The following is an 18,685-nucleotide window of genomic DNA, read 5'->3' on the forward strand; positions in this document are numbered from 1 at the left end:
GCTGCAGAAAGTGCTTCAATGGGTAGTACTGCAGTAGCCAATGAACCAGCAACTAATGAACCAGGGTATATAACTTGTCTTGATATCATTGGTACCCAACAGTCCCAGACAAAACAGGCTAGTGATCTTACCAACCAGTATCCAATACTAAATGTTAGCATTAACAGGTGTACTAATGTTAGTGTTGCTAGCTAGGGAAATTTATTCTACTGTACAAGAGAAACTGAAGGTCAACCGAGGAATAATACTTCTTCCATAGTCAGAGATGGTGGGGAGATGCAATGTTTTGATGGCAATTAAGTGCTTGTAGGCTTTATTGTTTTTGTTTATGGTATGTCTATAGACTTTGCTATTTATGTTTATGGACTTCATGTAAACACTATTATTTATGTTTATGTTAATGTACTATGTATGCTATTGAAGTTGTGTTAATGACAATTGGCTGCTAATTAAATGTTACATCTATGGTTGAAATTCCTAATTTGTTCAGCTTGTCATGTTGGTCCAATTGTGTAGATTTTTTTTTCACAATGAGCTGGAGATTTCTGATTATGATCAGAATTTTTACAGTTCAATTGTTAATCAACAATTCTTTTTCTCACAATCATAAATTTTACAGCTTATAGCTGAAATTTTTCACAATCAGCTCAATTGCAGTTTTCTAGTTTTTTCCAGGTGCCTATTTTGCATGTCTGTAGGTTATTTGTAGGCTATTTACAGGTTATTTGGTTATGCAAGTGCTATGATTATGATGAATAGTTGTTCTTGCCGGTTCATATTTAATATAAATATCATTCAACTCACCACGAACCGAAAAATCTTAGAAAATTCAGAGAATTCTCAATGAAGGAGGTTTGTGGAGAAGAAGAAAAAAGGGAGGAGAGAGGAGAAGAATTGTAACAAACTAAATTAGAAGAAAAGATGAGAATAGAGATGTCCGACCAAAAGATGCAATTCCTTACATTCATGATCCTCTCTTGTAGGAAATCATTATAGAATTGTGACAAACTACCCACTTGGCATTTTAACAAACACCTTCTATGCTAGGACACTCTATAAATCAGTAACAACCTCTCTAACAACCTATACCTCCGAATTACAACCATACATCACCATGTAATCAATTCACCACTGAATACAATTAACTTTGCATTTCATTGCATAATCATTATACTTGGCCCTCATTGTTCCTTAGACTCTTGCGAGAGCTCCTCTGGGCAACTATAAAGCCTTCGGTTGCTGACTCCTTCGTAGCACCGCTATTGTGATTTGGGGAAGGAGGTTATGAAAGGAATGGCATTGTGAGGTAAGAGCCACCTCCAATTGACTGGAATGCAGCCTTTCAGGGAGGTTTCAGTCATGAAGGAGACAAAGGAGGGCTGATGTGTTGTTGATGAGGCAGCCTATATGGCGACTAGTGACATGGTAGCAATTAAAGATGCCACAGTGGACTTCCATATGGTGTTTTGGATTTTACAAAGTGTTGACTAGGCTCCACATCAGCGGGTTCACCAGAAAAAAGAGGCCAAAAGTAGCTGTTGTGGCTTTAGACACGACCGGAGCAAAGCTTTGTAGGGTTAGTGTTAAAAAAAAGATATATGACCATAGTGTTATAAAATCAAAACTTCTGTGGGAACCAGTGAAATTAACCCAATACATTTAATTAAATAATGGATTTCATTTTCTTGTATTTTTCAATACATTTTAAGCTAAAATTTACTACTTTACAACCATATCCAACCGAGCACTACTTTGGTAAAGTGCTAAAAAAATATGAATTTAAGACAAATAAATTAATTTTAAAAAATTAAACAAAGTAATATTATATTACCTTATTAAATTATTTTTAAATTAGATTTTATTCAAATAATTAAAATAATTTTGCTCAAATTCTCTTTTGAGCCAAAGTTGAAATGGGAAAAAGCTAAGATAGCAAAAACATGACTTCCTACTTCGGATAGCACTTTCATCATCCAATCTTTCCCAAAACCATCAACTTATAAAAGTTCATTGCAAACAAGATAAAATTTTTCTTTTTCTTTTTTTCCTTTGTTTGTGATGTGTGTTCACTATTCATTGCTTGATTCCTTGATCAAGAATTTTGGGTTGGGCTTTATGTCACATTCTCAAATGGAAATCAGGGAAAAAGAAGATATCACCATCAAAATGATTCATTTTATCCCCTTTTTTGCTTTCTTTCTTGATGGATTTCACAGCTAAATACATACATCAACACCAACCAAGTATTAATCAACCAACCAAAACCAAGCACATTGTTTTAGTAATTTTCCTACCCACTCATACACATTCAAACAAAAGACAAGACCAACTTGTGGAATCCAAAACAGCAGCACCTAAATCTTTTATCCTCCATTCAATTTATTTTTCTAAAATAATATCTATAACCAAATTATACACCAAAATAGTAACCAAAAATAAAAAGAAATAAATAAATAATGGAAGGAAAAGCCAGTGTTCATCTGAATCTGATCAAAACTTTCCTTCCAAAGAAGAACTGAAGAAGTAATCAAACAATATGTAGGTATATACTGACTTGACACAACAAAGTGTTTGGTTTTGTGTATATGCACACACAACTCACAACATTGCTGAATGAATGCTCAGAGAAGCGTGTCAGACTTGGCAGGCAATCTTCTGTAGAAATTGAATGGCACAGAAGGCATCTTGCTTCTAAATTTAGGGTGCCGGAGAAGGTAAAGTCCGACAATCACCATCACCACCTGAAACGGCGTCACGTAGAGGAACACGGCGACGATCAATGAGAGCATTATGAATATCGACGTGCCACGGGGATCTCTCCAGCTTAATATGGCGTGCGCTCTCTCACCCTGTGTTGCTAGATCTCCGATAACGGTCTGCACTCTCCCGCCCACACTCCTCAAACGGTCATACCGATATCTTACAATCTCCGATGACTTAGTTGACGGAAATGTGTCAAACTCCTCATCAAGCTCATCGCTGTTGGTAAATTCCGCATATGAGAGCTTAGTATCCATGTGCGGAGGATGCCTCGGCCTAAACCGATAGTTCCAAAGACCGATCATGGATAAGTAGAGGAAAAACAGTCGGAAGGATTAACTCCGGGAAGCAAACTAGTATGAAGAACAAAAACATGAACAAGAATTGTTGTCACTGGATTCTTCCACTTGCAAACTGCATCAAACCACCTAACCACCGCACCGAAACTAGACAACACAGAAGTAATACGGGAGAAATTTGCCTTGCTCCGCCGAAGACTAAACATATGCGAATCAACATCGAGCATATATTCAACAACTTCCCTCCGCAAAGGTGGCTCGGCACGGCCAAGCCTCAAGGCGACATTGATCATTGCTTGATGCCGGAGATAATCCAAATGCAAGACGGATATCGGCATAGTATAGTGCATTTTGGGCAGCAATGGTTTGCCATAGAGGGTGATCATATTGGCAAAATTGGTGCAAGTGAAGCGAATAGCAAGATGGAGCTCACCGGTTTTCTTGAGGCCGGAAGTTTGCAAGATGAGGAGGGGATAGTAATGAGTGTAGACCCGATCAGCTTCAAGAGTGGAGAGACGAATGCGAACCTTGCCGATCTTGTTATCTTTAGCGTCGGACTTGGCATTGGAGACATGGCTGTTGTGGAAGACGGCGATGGTGATGACGGTGCAAGGGTCGAACACTTCCCAGGTGTATTGCTCATGCCAGAGAGGGGATTGGGAGTTGAGGATTGTGCGGGTGCGGACCCATTTGGGGCCGTACTTGGCGACGCAGTAGGCGTTAGTGGCGGTGAGGTTGCGGCCGTCGAGGATGCCGAGCTCTAAAAAGGCCGATGCTTGGTTTCCGGAGGAGCTTGGAAGTGGGACGGAGGTCACTGCTGTAGTGAGTACTTTCGTCGAGCACATGATAGGCGGAATCGAGGAAGACGCGGAGATGGATCTTGCTGGAGAATTTGCGGGATTTCTTCTTGTCTTCGTCGAGGTCGGTGAAAGGATCAAGGAGGTTGTACCATTTGGCGGGGATGGGGCGGGAGGAGTCGAGGCGTTGAGGGAGGCCGAGGATGGAGATGGCGAGACGGCCAAGAGTTTCTGTCTTTATTGGGGCCGAGACGGTCTTCAACGGAGAGGATGAGAGGTTCGTCGAAGGGGTCGGCGGCGACGAACATCAGTTCTTCGTTCCAGGTGGGGTTGGCGGAGCGGATTGGGGCAGGACGAGTGCGGCGGAGTTGAGTGCCGAGCTGGAGCTTGACGAAGGGTTCGGGAGTGCGGGATTTGTCGGAAGGGATGAGATCTTGAGCTTCGATGACGTGCACGCGAAGGTAGGAGAGTTTGGGGAGAAATAGACCTTGGAACGGGTGTTGGCGAGGCCGTCGTGAGAGATGGAGTGGGCGTCGGAGTGCCAGGATTCCGGGAAGGCTTCGTCAGCCTGAGTTCCGATCCAAACGGCGAGCATGAGCTCGCCGTGGTTGAGTTTCTCGCCCTTCTTGTCTTCTAATCGGTACCATTGAGGAGCGAGAGGGCTGTCCGGAGGGACACGGACCGGAACGTCGGTGAGATCGAAGTGGATCTTGCCGACGAGGTCGTCTTTGATGGTGTCCTTGTCTTTGACGGTGATCTCGACGCGATCGGCTTGGAGACGATCTCGGGAGAAGGCGAAGATCTGACGGAAAATAGGGTTTTGGTTCTTCTCAAAATGCTTGGTGACGCCTTTATAGTTCCCGAGCTTGACCTCGACGTAGGGATCCAGGCTTCCGGTGATGTCCATGTTCGGGAGAGCTCGAGCTTTCACGACGTTCACGTAGAGGAATTGCATCTGGACGACGAGATCGTAGGTCGTCGAGATCTTATCCTTGGCGACACGGTACCCTAATCGGCCGGCAATCGGCGGGGTGGTCGGGATTAGGGCATACTCCGATTGAGGTGGCCGGACGGGCATTGGGAGGATCACAGTCGGCGGTGGTGGTGGAGCCGATTGCACCGCGTTGAAGGTCATCTTCACCGGCGCCGGAGCGGGGGCATTCTTCGCTTGATCTACAGATTCAGTGGGAATTGAATGGAAAAACCCTCGCCGTTTCCTTCTCCTTCTTCTCCTTCTTCATCCCCTTCTCCTTCTTCTCCGGCACGGCATGCCCGTTGCCGTTAGCGGTGGCGGCAGCGGTGGCGGTGGCGGTGGCTGTGGCTGTGGGGAGAAAATAGAGGCGAAGAGAAAGATCCCCACGGACGCTAGAGAAGAAGGAGCGCTTATCAAGAGGGAAGCGAAGGAGAGGAGCGGAGGAGGGGAAGGGGAGAAGGAGGCAGCGGAGAGGCGGAGGTGGCCAAGGCAGTGGTGGCGGCGAGTGGAGGTGGAGGAGGGATGAGGATCATGGAAGACGGAGAGGTCAAGGGAAGAGGTCGGAGAGGGAGGAGGGATCAATAATGGAGAAAACTAGGGTTTGATGCCAAGAAGGGTTGAGGGAGTTGAAGACGGTGGCAGTGCGTTGCCGTTGTCTGGCGAGCTCCACTTCCACGTAAGGATTGGAAGAGCCTTGCCCATCCTTTGCAAGTAAGTCACTAGCCTCCACTACTTCCACCGCCACCTTTATCTCCTCCGCCATTCTTCTTCTTCTTCTTCTTCGCCGGCTTGAAGGTTCTTTTTTCTCTAACAAGGCTTGAAAGCTTGTCCTAGTAAATCAATGACTTCAATCTCTATCTCATCTTCATTTTCATCTTCTTCTTGTTTGGTAAGCTTGAATTATCTATCAATGGTTTGGGAAGAATGAGTGGTTTAGTGGGGGGAGTGATGGTGATGGTGGAGACTGGAGAGGAGGAGGAGTTAGGGTGGTTTGAGGAAGGAGATGGAGAAGGGGAGGTGGGTTGAGAACCATGCATAATTGCTAGATAAATAAAAATAAGGACTAATCTTGATATTTTAGTTAATAATGTTTGGTAACTAAAACATCATGTATGATTGATTATATGCTTGAGTTTGAGAAATGAAAATGCAGTGTCGGTTGTGTTGCACTGAGTTAAAAAAGAGTTGAACTTTCTATGGGGTTAAAATTTTGCATGGAGTGTGAGATTTGAAGATTGGTAATAAATAATGATAAGAGGATTAATAGATGGATGGTTGGGTATTTTGCTGATCTGGCCTAACTTTTAAAGAATAAAAAGGGTTGGGTTTGTACTAGCTTGTATTCTTGCCTTGCCTCCTTAAAGTTAGAAATAAAGGTGGTCTTAATACAAAGATGGATTTTTTTTTTCCTTTGCATATTCTATAGTACGCTTTTTGAAAAGATAAACTAGCAAACTAGAAAACGTGCCTTTATATTTGAGGAAATTTTATACTCTTAAGTGATATTATTTTGAATTAACAAAATTGAAGATTAATGAATTAATGGTAAATTGAGAGGACAGTGCAGACTATAAGTTTAAATAATACCACCAACAATAATTATTAATAAAGACTTTTAAACGACCTAATAATATGTCTATACAGATGCAGAGCAATGAGATAAGGATTGCTTCAGACGGAGAGAAGAAAACATCACAACAAACAAGAAGGCATTAATTGAATGGAAGAAAGAAGAAGAGGAGAGACAAAGGAAAGGTCACCCTCTGGCTTTTATCAATTGGAAGCTGGGGCCCATTCTTTGTTTTGGTGATATAGATTAAGAATAATAAAATCCATTGAGTTGGCCTCTTATTTGATTAGACTTAGCATAGCAAGAGAGAGACAAGACTTTGGTGACTTAGTAAATTTATTACACCCACTGATTAATTAGTGTTAATGTAAGTGTTAGTGCTGTCACAGCTAATCTTTTCAACAATAAATATAACAATGATAGAGGTAGGTAGAAGTGGACTCCAAGGATGCATGGGCCCAACAACTACACAAACATTAACATTATTATAGATTGGACCAACCACCACCACGGCAAGTTGATCACTCCTCACTCCCTATACTGTTATTAATTATTTATTTAATATATATATAAATTATTAATGCTCAATTATCAAGAAAATTTTGAAGAGAATGAATAAAAAGAATGTGGACAATGGAGCACCACATCCAAATCAAATCATAGGAGTGTTGTGTGTTCTGTTCTCTCTGATCATCAGAATAGATTATAAAATATAGAGATGACCAGATTGGCTTTGGAATGTAGCATAACAAACTGAAATCTAAGAAGAGTATGAAGACAAAGTTAGTGACTCGAACCTGGCAAGCAAGTGGCAGTGTTTGTGCAGTGAGAGTAGGAAGGTCAGCAATGTTGCCATATAAGCAAACACTTGGCAGTCATACAAGTACACCATCCCTGCCACACTGCTACTCTGTTTGCATTATAATTAAATAATACACAAACAACTTGAACAAAGAGTTCGGTTCTATTGAAATTGAAATTGAAATTGAAATTGAAATATTAGATCGTTGCAATGTTAGGGACAAATGTACTAAAATAATCTATAGCTTTGTAAATGGTTTTCAGAAAAGAGATAAAACACTATCTTGTAGGTAAGTATAAGAAGAAAGAGTTTTCACCAACAACATGAGAAATTCCTGCAGCCACATTTGAATCAGCATTTTTAGAACTCAACGTCAAAATTCTTGTTGTCAGGGAGCTTTTTTTAGCTGGTCTTAATCGCACTTGATATTTCTGTAAATCCTTCTTACAAACAAGGCCGAGCCTAGATATCCCACAGCACCTGCATAATGAACCAGGGATGTATGTCAGACGTGCCATTTACGGCGGGGATTTAAATTTAACATTCAAGTAACTCACCGCAGAGTATGCCTAGTCCGAAACAGAACATCAGAGTGTATCCGAAATAGAAGCTAGTCTGGAAAAAGCCGGACATCTTTGTTTTGATATGGTAGTAATATATTGAGTAAAGGAACACATAGGCAGCTGTGGAAGCAGCCGCGAAGAAAGAAGTCCACTGCCAATGGTAGTTCTCAGCGTTCAATAAGAAATACGTGCCCACTATTGTGACACAGACGGTGACGATGATGAGGATAAGGAAAACCAGTAACATGAAGCCATAGACATAGTACACCTGGCAACACCAGAATATACAGATCAGGAATATCTAGATTGATGATATATATGATGTCTAAATAAATGGAGAAGATAATTATAAAAATTAAAGAAAGTTTTGGAGAAATATAATTTGCAAATTACCAGAAGACAATTATTGGTATGGTATTTTAGCATGCTTACCTTGTAGTTCCAGAAGGATGTGAAAATGAAATACATCTCAATGAAGATGCTGCCAAAAGGAAGTAGCCCTCCCATCAGCGAAATAACAGATGGAGTGAGATACCATTTCTTCTCAGGGATGGGGCGAGGAATGGTTTTCACACGGCATGGATTATTTGGGGAACCACTCCAATTCCTTCCCACAACAGTTCCTAAAAGTGCCAGAGGAAATGAGATGAATGCCCACATCACAAAGACTGCAACAATTGTCCCAAAGGGAATAGCTGCCAACGACCGGTAGAATATAGCAATGGTATTGAGTACGAAGCCGATTCCAAAGCACATAAAAGGGAAAATTGATGCTGTGATAATCATTGACTTAATCCAATTTTTTCCTGAGGATGAAAAGGAAGCATCACGGTACGAATAAGGAAAAGTTTTCAAGAGGGACTTTCCAAATAAAAGGAGCATGCACAGCCAAATCTGCATGTGAAAGGTTATGCACATACCTCCATTCCTGGAATATAGCCCACCACTAACATAGCCTGAAATGAATGAAGTAAAAGCATAGCAAACTATGAAAGTTGTAACAATAGCTCCTCTCCTGCAGCATACATGACAATTAATCAGAAGAAAGCTATAAGAAGCCATAAATGAACACAAAACCCAACCAACTTTTATCTATCTCGAAAGCATAATGTATAAACCTATCTGGTCAACCACCATCAAGATTCAAGATGCAGATGCCGAAAGTAAAACCATTGTATAACTTTGTCACAAAAGAGAATTATAGATAAACTCCCTCGAATATTACTATTCCATAAAGAGGCATACAATGGCTCATTCCTAATGACTAGAGCTGAACAATCATATTGAATGAGTGGATATTAAGAACTTCAAATTTATAGCTAATTAAGGGCAAAGGGAAAATCATATTGTGGAATGCTCAAAATAGTTATTTATGAAGAAGTAACAATCCTAATGACCAGAGAAGAGTAGTTGGCATGTATTCAACATTGTACTCCAATGAAAGACTAGAATTTCATTTTGCAAAATGATATCAACTTCCTCGATTGTCTCCATTTGAAGGACAACAATATCTCATCATACCCAAGGAAAGCTACAGATGCAATACTAACATAGGGAAATTTGAACTTTAAGTTAAAGGTATCAGTGTTAAGCCTCAGAGTGAAAACATAAAACCCAGCACTCCTGTCACAAATAGGCAAATAAACCAGGGGCTATAAAAGGGGGTAAACCCAATTATCTTTCAGTTTTAAACCAATATCCCACATGCAATTTGAGAAAAACCTCAGGAAAAAGTACCCTATAGAAGACTTTTGCAGGCACAAGATATAGTCTTTTGCCATTAAAAATATGTCATCCCACACATCTCTGGGACATGACAGCCACATCTTGCCTTTTAATTCCACACAGGACTAAGAAAACTTCCTTGCTGCATATTCATGACATCAGAAAGCCTCCCCAATAATCCTTTTGAATAATCTGAATCCTTTTTTAAAACAACATATTGTTGTCAATTGTTTAGAATATTATTATTTCACTAATTGTCAATTGCATATTATAAACCTGATCAATGTAATGCTCATCATGGCCATCTACCAACATCTTAGGATTGCTAACAACACCTAATATATATTCATGCAAGTAATCATGATAAATGCCTAAACAGTAACCTAATCATGAAGGAAGAAATCAGAACCACTAAAACAACCACAAACATTCTTTATTTAAGTCCATGGCATACTTACCCAATATATAGCATCCCAATGATTGCCAGTAGAATGACAAGAAGAACAAGAATTGCCAGCTGAGCACCAGAACCAACAAGAGCTGAAAGAAGAACTAAATTTTGTGGAGGGCGAAAAACATCGCCATGAACAAGTTTCCATCCAGATTCTTCACTCACATCTCTTTCCTGATAAATAAATGTAAGAATATTAATTCACATCTGGCACAAGATAATGCATTCCAGTTTCAGGCTGCCAAGATTATTCAACAATAAAAGGAAATTAGATTTGCTAAGGCAAAACCAATGAATAGTCAAATATGGGGCCGGTTGAAAACTTGCTATTAGCAAAATGAAGGGCTCACCATGTTATCCAAATCATCATCTTCTCGAGCATATTTTGCATAATCATTCCTAAGAGTTCGCATCAATATCATGGACACAAGACCAGTGAGGAAAATAACCATCATAAATGAATTGAAAATAGAGAACCAGTGAATCTGTAGAGAAAAAATGAACATTAGAACAATCAGTGCAGAGGAACATCGCAACATAAAGAACGACTATAAGCAAGCGAACCGTGAATCTGCTATTGGTATATTTTCACAATTGCTATCAACAGAATAGAGCCGACTACGTTCAAAGAGAGGTTGAAAGAGGCTGAATTAGGACTATAATTTGGAGGCAATTTACCTGGTGTTCGAAGAAAGGATGATCCAAGTAAACCTCAAAACGGCGAACAAAAGTTACATTTGTTGGCATCCATTTAACCGAGTAAGTCATTTCAAAAGATTTCCCACTTTCCAAGAGTTTGGGCGATTCTTGAGTTAGATTAACATGGATGATCTGTGATTAAAAACAAAAGGTTATCATAAACACGTGAAACTTCAGAAAAATGATTTCCTGGATTTCACATAAATTTGAAAAAAGGGGGAAGAAGAAGGAGAAAACTCTCACCTGATTACCATTATATTGTATCTCAATGTCCTTGTGCGTGAACAGGTAATGCTTATTTTCATTCTTTTTGTCTGTCTCTCCAACAAAACCTGATTCAAAAGTTTTAATTTGAGTTATATTGAAATAGGAGATATAATTACTTTAAAGGCAAGAATAGATAGAAGAATTCATACCCCACATAGGTAAGCCATCTGGATTATTTGACAGCAAGGGAGGGAGAAAGAAAAGAAACAGGATAAAGAATTAGCATTTGTCTGAAGTGATAAAACAAAGGATAACTTTAATGGGGTGCAATTGACAGAATGATATAGAAGGAAAAGGTGAATTTATATAGCGAATAAGGCATACCAATGAAGAGTTCAAACCAGTAAGAGCTCATCACTGCTTCCTTGAACTGCTTCAACTTAGGAACGTCAAGCTCAATAATACAAATAGTACTTTTGCTAACATTCTCTGACAAAAAATATTGTACACACATTCAAGAAATTTACTCAAACAGACTGATTGATGCTATTTTCATTGAACAAAATAAAATCTATCCATACATCACAAAAGAACAAAAATAAAGAAATACATACTCTGAAACTTTATGTCAATGTGGCTATCAATCAGCTCATTGCCACCTAAAACCTCTCCAAGCCCACCCCATTTGTGGGTAGGGTTCTCAGATGACTGACAAAATGGAAGGCTATAATAGTTGTATGTTTCCTGAGGATTATTGTAAGGGCCAACCTTATTCACCCAGAGTGTAACAGGTTCTTCTACTTGATACTGCACCAAATTTATTGCATTTTATAAGAAGTGGTTACAAGCAACATTGACATCCCTTTTTTTCGGACAAAAACCAACCAAAGACAGATATGGAAGGGAAAGAACTACTATTAGTTAACAAACAAGATATCTTTTCACCAAATATGCAATGCAATTTAAACATGAGAGGAGTGTAGACAGATATCTTTCAGCAAAAATATAGTACCAATTTAAAATTGTCCAAAGTGAAAACAGAATGATATCACAGCTAAAGTCGTGACACCAAACATAGACCATACTGATGTTGTCAAGTTGAAGAAACAACAAAAATATAAATAATAGAAAATCGCACCTGAGAAACAAAAAGACTTGCATGCAAAACACATCTGTGAAACACCAGAGCTTAGCAATCTCAAATCTAATTCCAGTTTCCAATCATCTTCAAGGTGCAGGAAAAACCCCATTTACTTGGTAAACCAAAGTATTACATTCAATCTCTTTTCAGGGATGAAATTCACTTTCTTGGCATGAAAATTACAGCTATTGCTCTGGACGGATGCAGCTGTACAAGATCTGTATTTAAAGCATACACCATCAACATAATCCAGCTGGTTTCTGGTCTATACTCGCCAGCTGAGATCATCTTTATGCTCTTGCCTATTAAGTGTTAATAACATTTTTAATTAAAAAACTTTTGCATGTAAGCTATACCAAGACCGCAAACATTGCAAACAATCCTTCACTCTTTGCAGCATCGAAGTTTCCAAAGTAGGTCTCCTAGGGAGACCATAGATGTTATTACCAATCCTTCATTTAAGTAAGTCGCCTAGGCAGCTCACAGATGCTACTAATAATCCTTCATTGATGTAGCTCCCCTAGGCAGCTTACTAATAATCCTTCATTCGATCTCCTTGTATCCACAACCACAAGATAGTTCAACAACTGAAGGCTTCAACAAGAGAAAATTCACAAGACCAAATACATATAATATCATCCTAAATTTGACTCGTAACTTAATCCAGGTTCCTTGACACATTCTTCTTCAATCTCAATTTCTAACTACAAAATAAAGTCTAACGCTAACAAAATCTCATGAAAACATCACAATGTGATAAAACCCCATGATTCTAACGCAATTCAATGACCATGAACTTCAAATTCACTAAAATTACATCGAGAATGATAGTTACACATGCAAACCTGAATGCAATCTCATCGACAAGCACAAAAAAAAAACCACAATTTTTTTCTTAAAGACAAAAATAAATGATAAACCGCGAAATACGAAGAAAAACCACGTCAAATCAGATCAAAGACTGATCTCCAACGCACAGATCCAACAGAAAGCACAGAGATCGAGGGAAATGCTCCAGTTCAAGACGAGATCCAAAACTCCAATCAAGGTCACAATCACCTAGGGTCTGAAATGTACCTTATGATCGGACTCAGAGGCGGTGGCCGTTGAGACGGCAAGGAGGATAAGAAGGGCAGGGAAGGCGGCGGATCGGAAGGCGGAAAGCACCATTGCGCGCGGGGGCGAGTATCGTAGGCGGTGAAGGCTGAGCTTTGGCTGCCCTTCTCGGCTTCTCGAGCCGGAGAAGAGAGTGGGAGACGCCGGAAAGGATAGAGAGCCATTTGAGGAAGACTTCGGGGTTTCTTTTGTATTTCTTTGGTAATTTTCAGTTAGCCCCTCAAATTTTTTTAATTCCTAAAAGATCCTGATATTTGTTGTCTTTTCTTTTGAAACTAGTTCATAATAAAAATTAGTAAAACTATGACTCTCAATTGAGCTTTTTTTAATATATATATATATATATATATATATAATATTTATTTACCGAGATGGCACTGGAGTGCACTTGCAGTTGAGTTTAACATAAAATAGGCCAATTATGATTGTTTTAAGGGAAAATTACTGTTCACCCATCGTAATTTTCAAAACTTCCCAAAAACCCCCTCCAACTTTGTGACACCCCTGATAAAATTCTTCCATTAGTGTTTAACTTCCCTTTACCCCCTACCGCTCACTTCAAATGGGTCCATGTTGTGAAATCCCATTTTTTTAGCCCCGAAAAATGGTGGGAAAGAAAAGCCTTGATCGAAAACTGGTAGGGTCCATGTCGCCAAATCTCAAGCTTCTCTCGTCGTGGGTTAAGTTCATCACACCAGTATGGATATAAAAGCGGTTTGCTCAATCGAAAACGATGTTGACTTCCAGCCGGATGTGTCACGTCCCATTCCATCTTCAAATGTCTTGTAGTTGATATTGTCGCCGAGGGCAGTAAAATGTGCCATTCGTCGAATCCTAACTGAAAGCGAGGTTTACTCAGTTGTAAGTTCCTTTTTCTTTTAATTATTCCAGCTTGTGCAGGGGTCATTATTGTTTAAATATGTCCGTCCATCTGGTTAACATATTATACTAGTCCTTTAAGTTATTAGTTAATTGCTTAAGTATTTAATTTAACGCTTTAACTATTGTCATTATCGCTTAAACATTATACTCTCCGCTTAACATATTGATCTTTTCATTCTGATCAAGTGTTGGCGAGAATTCGATTCTGCGAGTGCTCCCATTCATCCCCATGGTGACCTCGCGGTGTGGGATGTCTTCCTTCCTCGTCGGATCATTCTGAAGTGCTGTCGTTGGATATTGGACAACATTTTGATGCTGTCGAACATTTCGAGGATGTACTTTCAAATCATGCAATCAAAAGGAATTTTGACTTCAAATTCATAAAGAACGAAAAACATCGAAAGCGATCGTGGAATGCGCTGCCGATGGTTGTCGTTGGGCGCCTTTCATGCATCAAAAGAGTATAACAAAAATACTTTTCGAATCAAGACAATGAACCCGTCACACACTTGCGGTGGTGGCATAGGTTCGACGTCACATCCGAAAAGCGTCCAAAAAAATGGGTTAGCGCACGAGTGATTCAGAAGCTCAAGGACCGTCCCTTGTACAAGGCCATCGACATTCAGAAGGACATGTTGTGGGAACATGGTGTCCACATACCATACAAGCGAGCTTGGTTGGGGAAAAGAGCATGCCCGGGTGGTGCTCGACGGCAGTGACATCTCCAGCTATGACTGTTTGATTTGGTATGTGGATAAGGTGGCTCGAGACAAATCCCGGCACGTTGCGATCGTGGAGAGAGACGGTGATCGCTTTTAAACGTGCATTCTTTTCTTTCAGTAGCGTGTATTGTGGGATTCAAGAGGGCTTTGCGAGGCCGGCTAGCTTCTCGATGGTACCCACCTCCTTGGAAAAATATCGGGGTACACTCTTTAGGGTGCCACGAGGAAAGATGAGTAACAATGGTTTTTCCACGTCGCCTTCGGTATAGTCGACAACGAGACCGATGCCAATTGCACTTGGTTCATATCTAAGTTAGGCGATGCCTTTATACGAGGGTGGAGATTATCATGAGATAATTACCTTCGTGTCGGACGGTCCAAGGGCCTTGTGAGCGCAATTGCGAGTCTTCCCTTCTTCGCCACATGCGCATCTGCCTTCGACATTTGGAGGCCAATTTTATGAAAGCCAATGTCGGACTTGGGAAGGCATTGAGGGAGGAGTCTTTCGGTCTATATGCTTCCGCATTGCGTGGGCATCCACGGCTAAAGATTTCGATGATACCGTGAATGAACTGCAGGCCATATCACCCGAAGCTCATCACTGGTTGATTAATAAATCGGATATGGCACATTGGTCGAATTATCTGTTCGGAGGTGATCGTTGGGGTGAGATGTATTCGAACGTCGCGGAGTCGTTCAATGCTTGGATCAAGGAAGCTCGTCATTTACCGGTGACGAAAATGGTCGACTCCATAAGGTCTGCGAATGTTGGTTTACACTTAACATTTAGTATTACCCTTTAAACATTCTCAATCTTTGTTTAATTACACTTGTCTGACTTTAAATATTAATCATTTCGTTTAAATAATTACAATAATGTTTAAACATGTTGACGAATTATTTAACCATCACTGTCTTTGTTTAACCTTATTTGCCAGGTTCAAGTTGATGCGCATGTTATGTAACCGGCGTGAGCAAGCGACCAAATGGGAGAGCTACTTATGCCCAGACATACATTCGAAGTTAGAGATCATTGTTGAGGACAGCCGAAATCTTCGTGTTGGTCGTTGTGTCGATGATCGTTACGAAGTGATCGACCAATGCAGCAACTCTGTGGATCTCGCCATCAGAACTTGTTCATGTCGAAGGTGGCAAGTTTATGGTATCCCTTGCAAACATGCTTGCGCAGCAATAATGCAGACAGACACCAACGTACATCGATTTATTAGCGGGTACTTCACCGTCGACAATTACAAACTGGCGTACAAGGAAGCTATATTCCCCATACCCGAAGCGATGAGCGAGGCCTTGAGGGCGAAAATCGTGAGCTTCGTTTGCGACCGCTTTGTGACTAGAAAGCGCACTGGGCGGCCTAGAGCGAAAGAGGATCGAGTCGTGAGCGTTTGATGTCCGCGAGTTACATTGCGTAGCCCGCCGAGGATCGGTCGCAATCGGCGATCTTGCAATAGGCTATCGCCGACTAGGCATTGTTAATAAACCGAGCGATGACGGGAAACATTGTGTATTGATGGGAACCTTTCCACATTTAAACTCTTACTCTTCTACACGAATTGAATGTATTTACTGCGAGACATTGTTATTTTTAAAGCGGATACAATCTGTAATTTGAAATATTTCAGCGATGTTTAAACAATGAGTGCATTTATTTAAAGCAGAGACAGATGTTATTTTAAAGCGGGATACACCGTATTTTTGAAATATTTAAAAGCCCGATGTTTAAAGCGATATATAGTATATTTAAACAATAAAAGTGAAATGTACACAATTACAAATGTAAATTAAACAATGAAATAAAAACCCGAATGGAATTTAACACGCTTTACAATTCAAAAACAAACAAAATTTACATTAAGATATACAAGTCATGTTCTTGAACACGAAAACAATGAATTGAATTTGTCCATATTTACATTTGAAAACAAAATTGACGGTCGGATATACGAGGACATGTTATTCAAAAAAACAAAAATTTAACCCGCTTGTGGCGACCCCCTTTGTCATGGGACGCGGTACGCCCTCCCCTCCTTAAGTATCGCGGGTAACATACCGTAATCCCGAGGTAAGGAACGTCATGCTGCGGTGGCCGTAACTTCTCACCCCACGATAATTGCTCGATAAACCGCATGGCGTAGGGCAGGGCGCAATCGGCGCTTCCTTGTTTTAGCGTGGGGTTTTACGTATGCCGTGCTGCGGCGGGTACTTGCCCGTCGCCGACTCGCCTAACTCCATATCGACACAAAAGGTCGAATAGATTCAGCTATCGAGATATGCAAGTCGAGATTAGAATACCGATTTAAATACCAAAGCAGATATTAATCGGACATAATTAAAGAACTTACCATGTCCAACGCGTCCTTATCGTACCCCGGACATGAAGAATAATGCATGTATTCTTGTTTATCATTGTCGGGGACGGCGACATGGAAGTAGCCATTCATGATTATCGGGAGGATGACAATTTGAACTTCATGCGAGTTGCGCTAGCGGCATCCCGATCATAGCCATAATTGTGTCATGTGCGTCGTCACGCTTTGACATAAGCAGTATAGCGATACGGTGATGGGCGCGCCTCTTGTAAGGATATGGCTCTTTGCTCGGCGACTTTTTGTATGATGCATCGTAAAGCGTCCATCACATCATCGGTGACCATCTCCTTCCCCTCAGCGGCGTGTATAATCATCGGCGTGTGGTCTGAGCGTCGTTCTTCCACCCGACGAGTCTTTCGAGGATTAGCGATACTGAGATATAATAAGACCATATTGTAAATATTTAAATGATATTATCAATTGTTACATGATATTATATATAATTAAGCGATAAGTAGAAAACTTAAATGATAACATAAAGGTATTAAACACTATTAGGAAATAGTTAAACACTATAAGAAACCCTTTAAACAATAACATAAAAAGCGTTACACTTACCCGTCCATAGGCGGTTGAGGAAGATCCTCATCAACTCCTGCTTCGTATTTGTTAAAACGACTCGAGGCCAACCCATTTCTTCTTCTTGAATAAAAGCTTTCCGAGCAGATGCGGTCGATTTTTGATTGGCCTTGATCATCTCTCTCGTTGCTCGGTCGGGGTCTTCATCGAGCATCTTCCTTCGATGCGGGGGCGATGGCGACAACATCAGCTGAGACACATCCCTACATGGTTGTTCTTGTTGTGGGATTGTGTGCGGCTTGGGTCTGTGATCTTGTCGGCCACGCGCACAGCGCGGATTCGGCGATCTTCTCAGCCGTGGCCATGACAGCGAGCATCATTGGGAGACACACCCTTAACTTGTTCTTGATCTTGAGGATTGTGTCCATCTTTGATGCCGCAATCTCGGCGGCCGGTTCCAGCAGGGTCGACGATTTCATCGAGAGAGAGTCAGCGACCTTCTCAGCAGCGGCAGCGACCACATCATCTCGATGTCCTCCGCGTCATGTCCATATCATCAGCGGCGGAGACTCGATGACGACATCGACCGCCGATGGTGTTGCTATTGTTTCATCGTCGGTACGGCGGTGGAGGCGAGGCGATATTGTTCTCCTCTTTTTCGCAAGTCTCTTGAATGTGGCCGCCTTTGGAATGACCTTCCCGATGATGTCGTCGTCGTCAAATTCCGGCGCCTCGTTCGTCCGGTGCTTGGTTCTTTCGAGGGATGGCGCGGTCGGTTGTGAAACGTCCTTCCAGCGCCTCCACGGCGACAAAGCCGAGAAACTTCGATCGTCAATATCCGGCATGACTGCGTAAGAGTTCGCGGTGACATCTTAGCCCAATGTCACCGGTGAGACTGCCCAGCGGTCGGGGAGCTCGCCATGGTCGGGGGCCCCGTCGTTGTCGTGGTAGGGGGTTGTTGCAATCTGCGGGGTAGGGGAGGGCTTCTCGGCGTCGAGGAATGCGTGCGGCGTGGTGGGGTGGAAGTAGGAGAGCACGTCCAGTAGCGCCGCGATAGAGGCGCCTCTCATCT

General features: G+C 41.3%; 1 protein-coding gene and 1 pseudogene across 1 annotated transcript; both read right to left on the minus strand.

Annotated features, from left to right (window-relative positions):
- Window positions 1-2,333: 2,333 nt before the first annotated feature.
- Window positions 2,334-6,080, minus strand: LOC120255305 (annotated as a pseudogene).
- Window positions 6,081-7,361: 1,281 nt separating this feature from the next.
- On the minus strand, window positions 7,362-13,259 carry LOC120255308 (transmembrane 9 superfamily member 1-like). Its single transcript, XM_039263150.1, has 12 exons — window positions 13,065-13,259; window positions 11,461-11,653; window positions 11,231-11,335; window positions 11,056-11,073; window positions 10,883-10,971; window positions 10,619-10,771; window positions 10,291-10,425; window positions 9,948-10,114; window positions 8,685-8,779; window positions 8,197-8,570; window positions 7,759-8,032; window positions 7,362-7,681 (listed from the first exon to the last, which is right to left on the minus strand). Exons 1-12 carry the CDS (start codon window positions 13,155-13,157, stop codon window positions 7,614-7,616), a joined length of 1,764 nt encoding a protein of 587 aa, XP_039119084.1. The 5' UTR covers window positions 13,158-13,259; the 3' UTR covers window positions 7,362-7,613.
- Between the last annotated feature and the right edge of the window lie 5,426 nt (window positions 13,260-18,685).

This window comes from Dioscorea cayenensis, unplaced genomic scaffold (genome assembly GCF_009730915.1).
Source record: "Dioscorea cayenensis subsp. rotundata cultivar TDr96_F1 unplaced genomic scaffold, TDr96_F1_v2_PseudoChromosome.rev07_lg8_w22 25.fasta BLBR01000938.1, whole genome shotgun sequence".
NCBI classification, from domain to species: domain Eukaryota; kingdom Viridiplantae; phylum Streptophyta; class Magnoliopsida; order Dioscoreales; family Dioscoreaceae; genus Dioscorea; species Dioscorea cayenensis.